We start from the raw sequence: 13,144 nt of genomic DNA, 5'->3' as shown, positions 1-13,144 counted from the left end.
ATTCCTGGACCTCACTACTGGTTGTTCGGCGATGTCGCCATGCTCACGCATGTGGTAATCTTTATATCCTTGCCAGTATCGAAATCTTGGTTCCATTTGTCATGAATGCGGTTGCGTTGCGGATATCTGCATCGTTGCTGGGGAGCTTTTTTATGACCACAGTGGAGAACCTTCCTAACGGGCCTACACCTGTCAGGTTCAGTCCATCTGGTCATCTAATCGGCTACTGACAGGTACCATAAATGGTGTTTCACACATATGAGACTTATGCTTCGAATCGTACTTAGTCAGCATACCTGGGATGCTAGAGATTGTGTGCTAAGGCCTATGCCACTCCCGAAGTGATTTAGGTTTGATTTCAGTCCCAATCTCCCTCATCAACAGGAAGTTGACCATTATCTTGCATCTTCATCAGCCCGTCCATTGTCCACGGCTCATAGTTATATCCTGGTGGAAGATTGCTATTCTTAAAAGGTGCTCCGTTGGTAATGTAGTTCTTACATGCCTCCCAGTTGTCGTACACATACTGCTCAGGATCGTGCCGAGCTAGCCAGCGACCGATCGATTGTGCAGTGGCTAAGGGATTCTTCTTCGCCTCTTCGAAGTTTTGCTCCCATTTTTCCCTATTCTTGAATCCATTCTTCTGAGCACATGAGACTCGCTCAAATCTAAGAAGTAGATATCAGTAGACAATTCCCAAAGCAGCGACACCAATGCATGAACATCTCGAGCGGATATCATGGGATTTGTACTCACCGTAACTTAGTATGCACTCTAGTCGCGAGAGTATGTTGTCTTTACCAGCAAGTCTGAGACATGCCGCTAGCGAAAGCCCATCCTCCATCGCCTGAGTGGCTCCATTCGAAGAATTGGGTATGAATGCGTGCGCAGCGTCTCCTATTTTGACTATGAGCCCACCTGGGGAAGTCCAAATTGGGTCAGGATCCCTCCAAGTAATCCTATAGTCGACAATCGTGTGTGGTGGCGTTTTCCCTATCACTGCTGACACTTTGGGGTCCCATGTGAGCCCTGTCTTCTGGAGAGTCTCTAACGCATCCGAGGCACTGAGTCGTGTAGACCAGTTCTCCTCAGCATTCCCTTCATCCTATGTAGCACTTAGCGTTCCAATCCGACGTCCTTCAAAGGCCAAGAAATGTTTCCGATAGTCATACCTTATGAGTAAGTAACCACGTTGTGAGCTCCGGCGAGATCAGAGTGATCATTTGACCTTCAGGACTCATATAAACTTCGCAGTAATCAGGATCACCGGGTTTGAAAGGATACTGCTTGGCGAGAAACGGATCTCCTCGCAGAATTTCGGTGGGATAGGTGACCCTGTAGGCGGAAATGCCACTGCTGATAGCTCTGACCTCTTTCCCAGTCATTACTTTCCCCACCTTAGATCCGATACCATCTGCAGCGACCACGACATCGCTCTCAAACCGTTCTCCTTCATCGGTTATGGCATAAGCGCGCCGAGTCTCCTTTGATTCCTCATAGTCGATCACACGTTTGCCAAATATGACAGGGATTCCGAGCGACATGGTGTAGTTGTATAAAGCTGCGATCAGCTTCGGCCGACCAACAGGGACTGGTCTGTAGTCGGAGGACTCTGAGAGCTCGAAGGGCCCGCCTATAAAGGTACCATCGTGCGTGAGTAAGTTCATTGACGGTCGGTAGATGATATTGCTGTAGGTTTCTTGCATTCCAGGCCATTTTTGAAACTGGTTGGTCACAGACGGCCCGATACCGACAAAGTCTCCTGTAATTCTCGCAGTTAGCTCTTTCACCGCCAGATGTGAAGGTTGGAGGATACTGACCCAAGGCCTCTAACTCGGGTTTACTTTCAATTACCCGTGGGGAATGACCTTGTCTATAACATTCGATAGCGGCATAAAGTCCTCCAAGACCTGCACCGACAATGAGTATATCGATATGAGACAGAGCTTCGCGTTTCATCTTGTGGACCTGCATGGTTGCCCCGAGCCTGAGGTGAAGAGAATCTTCAGTAGTGAAGACAGCGATGCATTCGTCGAGAACTGACTGCAGTATAAGTACATGATGTTAGGATTATGCCCGTGATGCACGCTTGAGCGTGTTTTCGCCCTAACCTTACCCCATGCGCCACTCATTGCCGTGTCAAATATGCGCTTGCGGGATCGGATGTAAGAATCCTGAGTACTCCACCGTGTAGGAGGAGGGGGAAGCTTCCTGAGCTTTGCATCTTGTAAAGGTCTAGGAAACAGGTCGGATGAGAATTGACTCATTCTCAGACATTTCGTTGACCATAATTGCTAGAGTGACGTGCGTAGTAGAATAGAAGGATGAGAGAGATAGGTGCTTGTTCCACCGGATCGAAAGTGGAGTTCTTTGTCTAGGTGGCGCTAACCACTAAATTCCTACTAGCATCTCAATGGCGCCGATGCATTCCCCGATTTACCCGGCCAATGATCATGAATTTCTTGCCCCTGACAAACTACTGGACATCATCTACACCCGCAACCGATCCAGTAGATTGCTCAGCTGCTTTCTGTATCAAAGATGACCGATCCCATGGAGTTCATGATTGATAAACTGTTGCCCCTTCACACTTGTCTATGGAGCCGTTCATCACCAATCCCAGCGGAAAGTTTCCGGGAGGAATGACAGTGCGACGCATAGTCTAGAAAATCCCAGCTTGATAGAAGTGCTCAAGCAAGCTTCTGTCAGTGTTTGTCCAAATTTCATAAGACGTTCTTACAAGCCGCTCACACAACTGAAGTCTTTAGAAGCTCCAGCGATAGCAAATCCTTCGTTTCCCTTCTCGAACAGTCCATTTATGGCGACCAATGTCACCTCCTAAGCATTTCCTCGTTGGTGGCGCAACTGGCCGTCAAGGCGGAGCTGTTGTCAATGCACTGCTTGGCAATCCCGAACTTAATATCGAGTCCAAGAACGTTTGGGCCATCACCCGGGACCCAGCTGGTGCATCCGCCAAACGCCTCACTTCCACATGGCCTGGTATCAATCTCGTTGTTGGCGACTTGAATAAGCCTGATGAGCTATTTCAGCAGCTCGGCACTAGCATCTCTCCTCACACAGCTGTCTTTCTTGCGCAAGCCCATGGTCCTACCGAGCTTTTAGAAGCAAAAGGCTTTATCGAAGCAGCTTCCGCACATGGTGTTGCTTACTTTGTCTACTCGTCCGTCGATCGTGGTGGTCGACAACTCAGCGACTCCGACCCATCATATTGCAAAACATTCTCTGACAAGTTCTACATCGAAAAGCATCTGAAGCAGGTCGCAGCTCAGGAGAAAAGAATGGACTACACCGTCATCCGCCCAGTTTGGTTCGCAGATAACGCACATTGGGGCTTTCCTGGCAAACTTTGTATGACTGGCTGGAGAGACTGGATGAAGGGCAAAAGGTTGCAAGTCGTGACAACGAAGGATATTGGAAGATGGGCTGCTGAGGCTCTCGTTAGGCCTGACAGGACTGGCATCCGCAACGAAGCACTCTCAATTGCAAGCGACGAGTTAAGCTTCCAAGAGATAGACTTGATTTTCAAGAAAAAGACTGGTAAGGGTGTGCCTGTGACTTTTGGGTGGGCGACTTGGTTGATTATTTGGTTGGTGAAGGATTTGAATACCATGTTTTCCTTCATCAACGAGAGGGATTATGGCGCAGACTTGCCTTGGCTAAAGACACAGCTCGAACCGACCACTTTTGCACAATGGGTCGAGACGCTCCCTTAGAGAAGTCAAGCTGGTGGACTGTAGAGATGAAAACAGACTTTGGTGACAGACCGTCACCAGTTGAACTTCCTACAATATCTAAATAAGGTGGTTAGGTCCTAAAACTCAACTACAATCAGCACTAGCCACACTTCTGGCGCGAATCTAGTGCACTTAGCTTCTTGGCAGTAGTTATGCCTTTCCGGAGGTTCTTAACTCCAAGTCAAGTCTTGGTAATCCCTCTCCTTCCTCTGTCAACTCGGCCAGATTTTCTACTTGGACGAGCATTCAGATGTCTGAGTGAGCCTCTCGCAGGTATGAGCACTGTCAGTCGCCCAGTGACAGGGGACGCTGTCCCTTCGGTTCGACTCCCCCAGGTTCGCCCAGCTGCCGGATCCCGTCCCTCTGGGACGCGTGATTACACGCCTATCTTCAAGCGACGCAGGATCGGCCTTGCGTGCACGTCGTGTAGAAATCGGAAATCCCGCTGCAATGGTGCTCGACCTGCGTGCAGTCTGTGTGTAGAACTCGGCTTCGAATGTTTCTACGAACAGCCTGGAACGGCCAGCACCACCCATCCAGCACCACCTGGCCCGTCAGACAAATATGATGATCGACTACGCTCTATTGAGGATACTCTTAAACTTCTCGTCCAGTCAGTACAGCTGCCGCAGTCTCAGTCTGCCCGAGAAGGGGTTGTCAATGCAGCCTCAGTCCTCTTTGATGAGGTGGATGGCACATCGGCTACTTCTGAAGACGATGCCATCGATGGCATGGGCGTGTTTGCAGACCCAGAAGACTCCGATGTCCGGTTTTTTGGCCCCTCTTCAAATGTCGCCTTTCTACGTCAGATCTCTTCAGCAACAACCCGTGTCCTTCACGCGCTGGGAGTTGTGCCTCCACCCGATGTAGAAAAGCAACAACAAAGCTCCCTTGTCACATTTACCCAGGCATCATCTCCGCCAAACACCACTAGCACCCCCTTTGTTGGTAAAGACGCCAGCAAAGATATCCTTGCTTTGCCCACAGAAGATCGAGTTCTACAATTGCTCCATCTCTTCTTCTCAGATACGGGTATGCTGTTTCCATTTGTTCACCACGAGGAAATCGTGAGCACTTACTTCAACATGAAGCGAGTACAATTTGTCGGCGTGAGAAGGTCATGGCTGTGCTTACTGAACGTAATATTTGCCTTCTCCACTTCTAGCAGTCTGCGACCAAATCAACCTGCTGAAGACGATCCAACTGAACCCGAGGTATTTTTCGACAGAGCCTGCAGGCTAACGAAAGGCTTTGATTCCAGGCGGCCGACTTTAGAAATGATACAGTGCTTCCTCTTGATGAGTCAATATCGACAAGGTACTCAATACTTCGACAGCGTTTGGGATCTGCACGGCATGGCGTTGAAGACGGCCTGGCATCTAGGCCTTCACTGCAAGGCGGACTCGTCAGCCATCAACGCCTCAGAAGCCGAAACTCGGAAGAGAACATTTTTCGGTTGTCTTCTTCTCGACAGACGACTAGCTATGACTTTTGGTAGACCGCCGATCTTGCCGAATCAGTACTTTACCATGGATATGCCGATAAGTATGACCCGAGAAGCCTTCATACCAACAGCTGGAGCCGCCTCGTCAGCTTTACCAGATACCCTCTGTCTTTTCACTGCTACAATTGAGCTGCACCTTCTGATTGGAGATGTTCTTGCTGATTTGTATGGTAACAATCTCGGTTCGGATCTACCGCGCTCCCTGTCAGAAATGACTCACTCCATTCTCTGCCTTGAGAAACGACTTGGCGCATGGAAGAGAGGGTTGCCCCCTGAATTGCAGAAACGCCCTTGGAAAGGTGACAGACCCGATGTGCAGGTCAGCACACCGCTACCAGATGATCACATCTTTGACCGACTAAGTGTGATTATGGCTCTCAGTCATCTCAATGTCCGAATCCTTCTTCATCGTTCAATTCTTAGCAAACTCCTCTCTCGTGAATATGAAGCTGAGGAGGACTCAACAGATGCTTTTTTCCGTGGTGTGGCAGAGCAGAGCGTCATCGTCTGCGAAGCCTCTGCAATTGATTTAGTTGCAATTGTATATAGCATGGGCTCCGATGCGGCGTTCTTACCAGCCTGGTGGTTTACTGCCTACTACACGTTCAACGCTGCTTTGGTATTATTTGCTTGCCTTGTTCTTCGCATCATGAATAGTACAAGCAAGACAGCTTGGGGGGAAGTCTCTACACACGCGGGCAACCCGCAGAGGTTGTCAGAAATGATTGTAAGCTTACAGCATGCGATTGAAATCTCGCGCAAGCTCGGCGTCGGGACAATGTCCTCCAAACGAGTCAGAACGGCATTGGAAAGGCTCTTGCATATAGCCCTCGTTTTAGTTCAGAAGCATCCGGCCGCTTCGTCCATTCAGTTTGCAAATCTCCCAGGCCATTCACTCAACTCTGAAATGAATGGGAGCGCAATGTTTACATCAACAGGCATACCAGCCGAAGGATTTGTCTCAACTGCTAATGTCGTCAACGCAACCCTGTTTTTCTCCGATCCCGCTGCACCGATGTCGGTCTTTCCTCTGGACGATCAATGGATTATGGGCAACGACTTCCAAGAAATCTTCGGGGACCTTGAGGCTACTGATACTGGACCACAGTCCTTCATGGCGGTATGAGCAGCCACCAGGCTCGCACTCAAAGGGGCCTTGGTCAAGTGGAGAGACGATTGCAAATTTTACGTTAGGCCACAGTAATTGCAGTCCAGGAGATTATAGATTGATCTGGATATTAAAGGCTTCACGCGATAATAGTTCCTGACGTGGTCATCAGACCCAAGACGAGTGTCTCTGTCCTCCTGGTCTTTTTAATCGAACGTCACGACTATTGATTCCAAGCCAGATTATCCCCGACTTCCCAATATTGGTGCCAATGTCATTTGAAATTGGTTTGACAGACTTAACCTAACATATCAAGGGCCATCATTCCGACGAACCATTAATTTTCTCATCTCGGTGACTCTTCGCTCTCATTTTCTCTAGAGGTGCATCGACCCGATAATTCATCGTCTCCTTCATGTCTCCCAAGAACAGACAGGCGATACAAGCGACAATACCGAACGGCGCGGCAATGATATATAGCACTCTGATGGAGTCAGCAAATGCTTGCTTCAAAGCAACAACACCAGCTCCGATGATTTGGGGATTGACGCCACCAACATTGGAGAGAGCCGACAGGTCGCCTGCAGCGAGAGCTTGGATGAATGGTTTGATGGAACTTGATGGAAGACCTGCTTTCAAGGCGGCTTCTGCGATGTACGCTGGAAGTTTTACTTTGAAGCGGGATCCGAACGACGCCGAGTATATTGCAGTGAAAACTGTTGCTCCAACGGCTCGGAAGGACACTGTTGCTGCCGTCGCGGTGGCGATGAGATGGTGAGGGGTGGACAGTTGAACACTCGTGACAATCAAGACAATCAAGAACCCGAAGCCTAACCCTGCGAGGCCGGAAAAGATCACAGGGTTGGCCGACTTATTTGGCTCGAGTGTGGCCATTCCGACGATGCCAGCGGTGAAAACCAAGAACCCTAGGAACAGAAATTCCTTGATCTTCCTGAATTTAGTGCTGAGATAGCCGAAAATAATGTTGGTGATCAAACAAGCGATCCAGAACGGCTGCTCACGAGCGACAAGAAGAAGGGGGTCTGATTCGAATAACGTTGTGGTTCTGTGTACACCCCGTCAGTATTTGTATGAGGTTCTCGTCCTTGGCAGCCCGGACTTACATGACTGGGTAAAAAATGATGTAAGAGAAGAGCATGACTCCCTCGATGAACATCAGGAGCAGACAAAGCGCGAAATTTCGGCCAGAGTTCTTCCCTCCACGGAAGAGATCGTGGTGTAGAATGCCGGTACTGGTGCCCTTCCACTCGTACAGACCAAATCCAATGAGAATAACAATTCCGGCGATGAGTGTGGCGAGTACGCGAGCATTGGTCCATCCGTACAGGCCTCCTCCAAGGTTGAGACCAACGAGTAATAAGCTCAAGCCTGGTGTAAGGAGCACGAAGCCGACAAGGTCCAAATGACCAAGCTTTTGCAGGAACGACAGATGGTCCAAACGGGTATGTCTCTCGGAAGGCCTGTATCCTACAAATATGCCAGCAGCGGTGGCGATCCAGATTCCCATTTCGATCCACTAAGGTGAATTTCAGCATACATCCGACCATATGGATATAGGAAGATTACGTAGAAGGTGCGCCAGCCTCCTTCTGGATTCCTCTTCTGCAAAGCACCCATAATCACCGGCCCTGTGATTGCACCGACAGCGGCGGCCAGGTTGATGAACGCTTGTCCCACTAGGATATTAGGTCAGCCCACGACAGCCAACACTACGACGGCATTGATATACGTACTTGGTCTCCATCTTCTGGGCAGGACTTCGCTAGGGATGGAGTAACCCAAGGCCACGGATGTAAAGCCGACCCCGATCAGAACTTGGGCAGCAATAAGTCTGTAAATGGTCTGGGAACCAGGTGCAATCGCAGCTCCAACCACAGCAATGACAAGAGAACCGACCAGCAACGGCTTACGGACTTGAAAGACGTCCGAGGCGGATGACAGAAGCGGGCATAGGACCGCTTGTACGAGGTTGAGGGCATTGGGAACCCATGTCTCGGCTGCAGGGTTTTTGAGACTGATCCCGATGGCTGTGAGCTGATCCTCGGTGTTAGTGGGCTTGTTAATGACCTTAGAATATGTGCAACTTACTGCCACGGGGATCGAGAAAATGGAAAATGTGTTGACCAGATTCAGGAGGAACATTGCTCCGAGGGCGATGTATGTCTTGTAGTGGAGCTCGGGCTCGTGTTCAGCATCATCGTAGACTATATTGCCGTTTTCTGGGTCGACCGTCTCGAACTGTTGCTCTCTCGCACATTGTTTCCCGTCTGAACTGTGCTCGTTAGGAGCAGCGGGATCCGACACCATATCTGTCACCTTGTGAAACGAGCAAAGACTTCTAGACCTCCTGTGGATAGACCTCCTGTCGAAGTTGGACTCTGAAATCGATGGGGAGTTGATCTTGCTATTCATGCCCACGGGGAGAGAGCATCTTTTTCTAGTGTTCTAAGTTAGCATTTTTCGTTCTATCTCTACTATCAGATAAATGGAACCCCTGGCGATGGCAATCTGGGGAAACGAGCCTGGGGCCTTGCGGGTTAGCGCGCGTTCTCGGTCACTGTGAATTGTGGGACCTTTTTGGATACTTAGTACTGTGGGGCGAGAAGGCCCGGGTATGAAGGGGGTTCGGTCTCAATTCCAGCTGTGAGATTTTTGATCCGTCGAACTATTCGAGTTCCTCGATGGGGAATAGGTCATTTTAGAGTTGATCTGGCCAGACCGCGAGATTGGATCAATCTGATATGATTGGCAGAGACACAACTGACGGAGGAATCGTGATGGACCGAGTCCACCAACTTCCCTAAGGTACTATCAAACTGAGAATTTGCACCAGCATTGGTATGCCCAAAATTGGCTGGACTGGAGGCTGAAAGGATGCGATATTGTCAATCTTGAGCAAGCAGATAATTTATCTGCTCGAGGCGTGCACACCTAGAGAGATGCAAGAACGATAACATATAGGCGTTACAGCATCAAGGCGATTATCTCCAACTGTTGGAGGATTAATCAGGCATGTACAAGGATCATTGGAGGTTTGACCTGCGATATTGGGACTGTAGTGCATGGCATTAGCTCAAGAATAAAGGTCTCAATACCGGAGCTGATATCACAGTACAAAGAGTGTACCTCATACTCGCCATAGGATTACTCGATCTGACTATTCTTGTGACGTGGTCAAAGAGATATTCTACAGCAAATCCCATAGTAAGGTCAGTAAAGCAGCTTCGGCCCAAAAAACACGTTTTAGACAACGTCAATGTTATTGTCTTCGTGATGAGAGACTTCGGTACCTAGTCCTTTGACTGTCCTGGTAGCTAACGGGAGCGAGAGTCTTGGTACACCCTTCAAGGTGCAGATGCTCCTAATACTGAACTGGAAGGGGAATTGAGATCCAGCCGTCATTGGTTTGCTCAGGAGAATCCCAGTCGATATCATGGTCTGGAACTTAAACTAGCACGAGGGAGCGAAACAGTTGACTACGACATTAAAGATGGCTGCTGGTCAAGAACTTCTCTCTGCAACAGTGAATGGAGCCGTTCAAGCAATCGAAGATGCTGTGTCTATCGGAGAGCATTTGTCTGGGTGGTAGGCAGAACTTAGAAACTGCAACGAAATTCCACTATGTTCTCACTGTGATATACCAACACACCCTCTCATCCTGTACCCGTGATGTCGTTGGTTCAGTGGTAGAGGAGACCGGAGACGTCCAAAGTGCTGACAAATACCCACCAATCGGGGAAGGAGGGGAGTTAATGGCCTGAAAGCACGCCCTCCCCCACCGCCACTGTTCCGCACACGCAACGGTGGGGTCACAGCAGCTCTTGACCACTATGGTAATCAGTAAGATACCTTTGCTGTAAGGCAGAAGACGAAAGAGAAGGCCTCTTCTGAAAGCACCAGGAGTTGGCAATTTGCCGGCCACGTCACGAATGATTCGATGCCTGCCTAACGAGCTTCGCCACATACGATCATCACGGCGCCGGGTTGGAGAATAGGAATTTTCGTTTGGAAGTCAGCTTGATTCCATTTTCATACCATTTTATCTCTCATCAAAGGAGAGGGCACTGTGTGTGATCAGAGATGGCCATCTCTGATCCCCCAGCCCAAGACACGACTAAAAAGAGCAGAGCTTGTGTCCCGTGCCACGAGCGAAAAGTGAGGTGTAATGCAAGCCTCGCTGGGCTACCCTGCACTCGCTGCATAGAGAGTGGGAAAACGGTACAGTGTAGGCTGATTTCTCCCCCCGATCGATCTGCTGCGTGAGTGAGCGACGCACTTTCGGCTTTTAATACCGGTGTCTAAATGCAAACAGGAGACTACGACGGGGCAAAGGCGCGCTCAAAATTCAAGCTCGGAACCAGCAATGGCAGGCACCACTTGGTCAACTCCGTCTTCCAGTGCCCGGGCCATCGAGTGGCGGAGAAGAAGGGACATTGTCCCAGGTAAGAACTGCCTCTGCAATGCTTTCCTGGCTGACCACCTCGGAATGACCAGAGGACTGCATTTCTTGTCCACGACCTGCCTGTCGTTGACCTGTTTCCAACAACTTCAGATCCTGCAACGGTGTCGCCAGAAGAGAGTCAACTCGAAACGTGCCGGATGATCGCTGGATGCGGCGATGACCAACTGAGTCCACTTCGAGTTGGTCATCAGACCAAAAAGCGAGAAATATTGGAGTACTATGACGGTGTAAATTCCACCACCATTCTGGGAGAGTTGTTCGGACAAGACGAGCCCCGCAGATTTGTTCAGATTACGGTCGGTGAATCGAGCGGAATCGAGCTATCACAAGCAGAGGATGTCGAAAGCGTGAATATGGACTTTTTACGGAGGCGAGGGGCATTTCATTTACCCTCTAAACAGATATGGTACGAATTTCTCATTTCCGTCTTCCAGACTCGAGTGACTGAGGAATCTAGTGAAAAGCTGTTCCAGATTTATTTTGAGCAAGTCCACCCGTACACGCCAATACTCGAGCGTCTTGCATTTCTGCGTGGATGGGTTGAAGACAAGTATTCGATCTTCCTCTTGCAGTGCATTTTGACGAGCGTAGTGCCATTTTTGCATGAAGACTCAGTCTCGTTGATGGGGTTTGCAGATCGAAGGAGTGCTCAGAGATCGTTCTTCTCTAAAGCGCAACTGCTCTATGACCTGGAATTCGAGAAGTCCCAGTTATGTCTTCTCCAGGGCTCCCTGATGTTGACCTCATCACATTTTGAATTCATTGTGGACAAAGACTGCAGATTCTGGCTGATCAATGCGGTTCGATTAGCCACGCAAATGGGGCTTCATCGCAAGCAGATTGCAGCTCAACTTGACCCATCGACTAGGAAACTCTTCACCCGTCTATTTTGGGTGCTCTACAACAGAGATGTTCTAATGGCGATTGCCGGACGCGCAAATGTGCGACGCCTCAATGACTATCATTGTGATGTGTCGGAACTAACAGAGCACGACTGGGATGATGAGGATTACCACGGACCATCTGTCCTATTCTCATCGCCAACAACGCGAATAGAAAAACTCTATCTTGTACAAAACACAAAATTGTCCAGAATCTGTAAGCCGTCTTTTGACCGTCATTGCATTTTATTGACTCGGATTTACAAGGTGCTCGATATCTCGAAATCTTCCGATCGACGGAATCGAAGCCAGCAAGATCTGGATGTGAAGAATTAGAGAAAGCAATTCTCCAGTGGCGGAAAGAACTACCACCTGACCTAAACATCGAGTTCATTGAAAATTGGTCAAACGAAACTGTTTGGATATTGGTTCTCAAGGCCATGAGTAGCCGTCTGGAATGTGTCCTTTACCGCAACCTGAGAACGATGTACGATACTGGAGACGAGAGTTCAGAACATCGAGCTCTCCAAAAGCAGCACAATGCCATGCTAGACTTGTCCACAACTCTAGACCGTATCATGTTGCAAGATCTTGTTGGTTGCTGCCCACTCTCGGTGTGGGTACTCGCATCAAATGATAGTAGACTCGGCTGACCATTGTTCAGGATGACTTGTGCCTCGACAGTGATCGCGATGCACATCGAGACTGCGTTGGACAAATCTATCACCACCCCAAGAAGGCAAAATAGTCAGATCCATATTCACAAAGGTCTTGCGTATCTCCGAGCAAGCTCTGAGCATTGGCATAGCGGACAAGGTTCCTTGCACATGCTCGAAGAGATAGTGAAAAAGACAGGCTTGACGCTTAAGGACCTAGATGATCGCGAATCTGGATTGAAACCAGTGAACCCATTTGCTCAGAAACAAAAAGGAGCGTTAGATCGGAGAATTGACAGTAGTGATAGGCCGGCTGGTCCATCTGGACTCTTTTCTGGGGGCAATGCCTCGAATGATCGGGAGACTGCTTGGACAAGCCTCCCTTTCCTTCCAGGTCTCTCGATGGGCACTGAAAATTCTGGGTATGAGACAATGGCGGGGGAGGAAGATCCGGAGAAGTTGTTGAATGAATTGCTAGCCGAGAATTTCCTCGACTTTGACGGCGCGCACGCATGGGGACAGTTCGAATAATCGATAGCCTGAGCCGGGCTGTAAGTTTGCGCATAGAATCCTCGCTTATTGTCTGCACAAAGCAGGAAGGGCCATGGAAGGCCGCCTTATGATATATCGACCCAGGAGCCCTGATAATTCATAAGGATTCTCTAAATTTCTAAGCACAAGAAGGGGAGAGGAACAGAAATCTCTCTTGTATGGCATCTACAGTTTACCTATGCAAAATATGAACACTGATAACGGT

The 13,144-nt window shown here is 49.2% G+C and overlaps 5 protein-coding genes across 5 annotated transcripts; 3 read left to right on the top strand and 2 right to left on the bottom strand.

Annotated features, from left to right (window-relative positions):
- Window positions 1-358: 358 nt before the first annotated feature.
- LTR84_004988 (uncharacterized protein) lies at window positions 359-1,974 on the bottom strand (the record flags this gene model as incomplete). Its single annotated transcript, XM_064848560.1, has 4 exons — window positions 359-668; window positions 774-1,105; window positions 1,173-1,762; window positions 1,821-1,974. The coding sequence occupies 4 exons, from the start codon at window positions 1,972-1,974 to the stop codon at window positions 359-361; spliced, it is 1,386 nt and encodes a 461-aa protein (XP_064711184.1).
- An 854-nt stretch (window positions 1,975-2,828) lies between these two features.
- Window positions 2,829-3,734, top strand: LTR84_004987 (uncharacterized protein; the record flags this gene model as incomplete). The annotated part of the gene is made up of 1 exon (XM_064848559.1): window positions 2,829-3,734. The coding sequence occupies one exon, from the start codon at window positions 2,829-2,831 to the stop codon at window positions 3,732-3,734; it is 906 nt and encodes a 301-aa protein (XP_064711183.1).
- A 296-nt stretch (window positions 3,735-4,030) lies between these two features.
- On the top strand, window positions 4,031-6,385 carry LTR84_004986 (uncharacterized protein; the record flags this gene model as incomplete). The annotated part of the gene is made up of 1 exon (XM_064848558.1): window positions 4,031-6,385. One exon carries the CDS (start codon window positions 4,031-4,033, stop codon window positions 6,383-6,385), a length of 2,355 nt encoding a protein of 784 aa, XP_064711182.1.
- Window positions 6,386-6,688: 303 nt separating this feature from the next.
- On the bottom strand, window positions 6,689-8,695 carry LTR84_004985 (uncharacterized protein; the record flags this gene model as incomplete). Its single annotated transcript, XM_064848557.1, has 5 exons — window positions 6,689-7,433; window positions 7,492-7,904; window positions 7,955-8,064; window positions 8,122-8,422; window positions 8,477-8,695. 5 exons carry the CDS (start codon window positions 8,693-8,695, stop codon window positions 6,689-6,691), a joined length of 1,788 nt encoding a protein of 595 aa, XP_064711181.1.
- A 1,995-nt stretch (window positions 8,696-10,690) lies between these two features.
- On the top strand, window positions 10,691-12,918 carry LTR84_004984 (uncharacterized protein; the record flags this gene model as incomplete). The annotated part of the gene is made up of 4 exons (XM_064848556.1): window positions 10,691-10,830; window positions 10,885-11,948; window positions 11,999-12,347; window positions 12,396-12,918. The coding sequence occupies 4 exons, from the start codon at window positions 10,691-10,693 to the stop codon at window positions 12,916-12,918; spliced, it is 2,076 nt and encodes a 691-aa protein (XP_064711180.1).
- Between the last annotated feature and the right edge of the window lie 226 nt (window positions 12,919-13,144).

Source organism: Exophiala bonariae, assembly GCF_035927105.1.
Source record: "Exophiala bonariae strain CCFEE 5792 chromosome Unknown scaffold_2, whole genome shotgun sequence".
NCBI lineage: Eukaryota > Fungi > Ascomycota > Eurotiomycetes > Chaetothyriales > Herpotrichiellaceae > Exophiala > Exophiala bonariae.
Note: the sequence above shows the minus strand (reverse complement) of the source record. Positions and strands in the feature narration are given on the sequence as shown.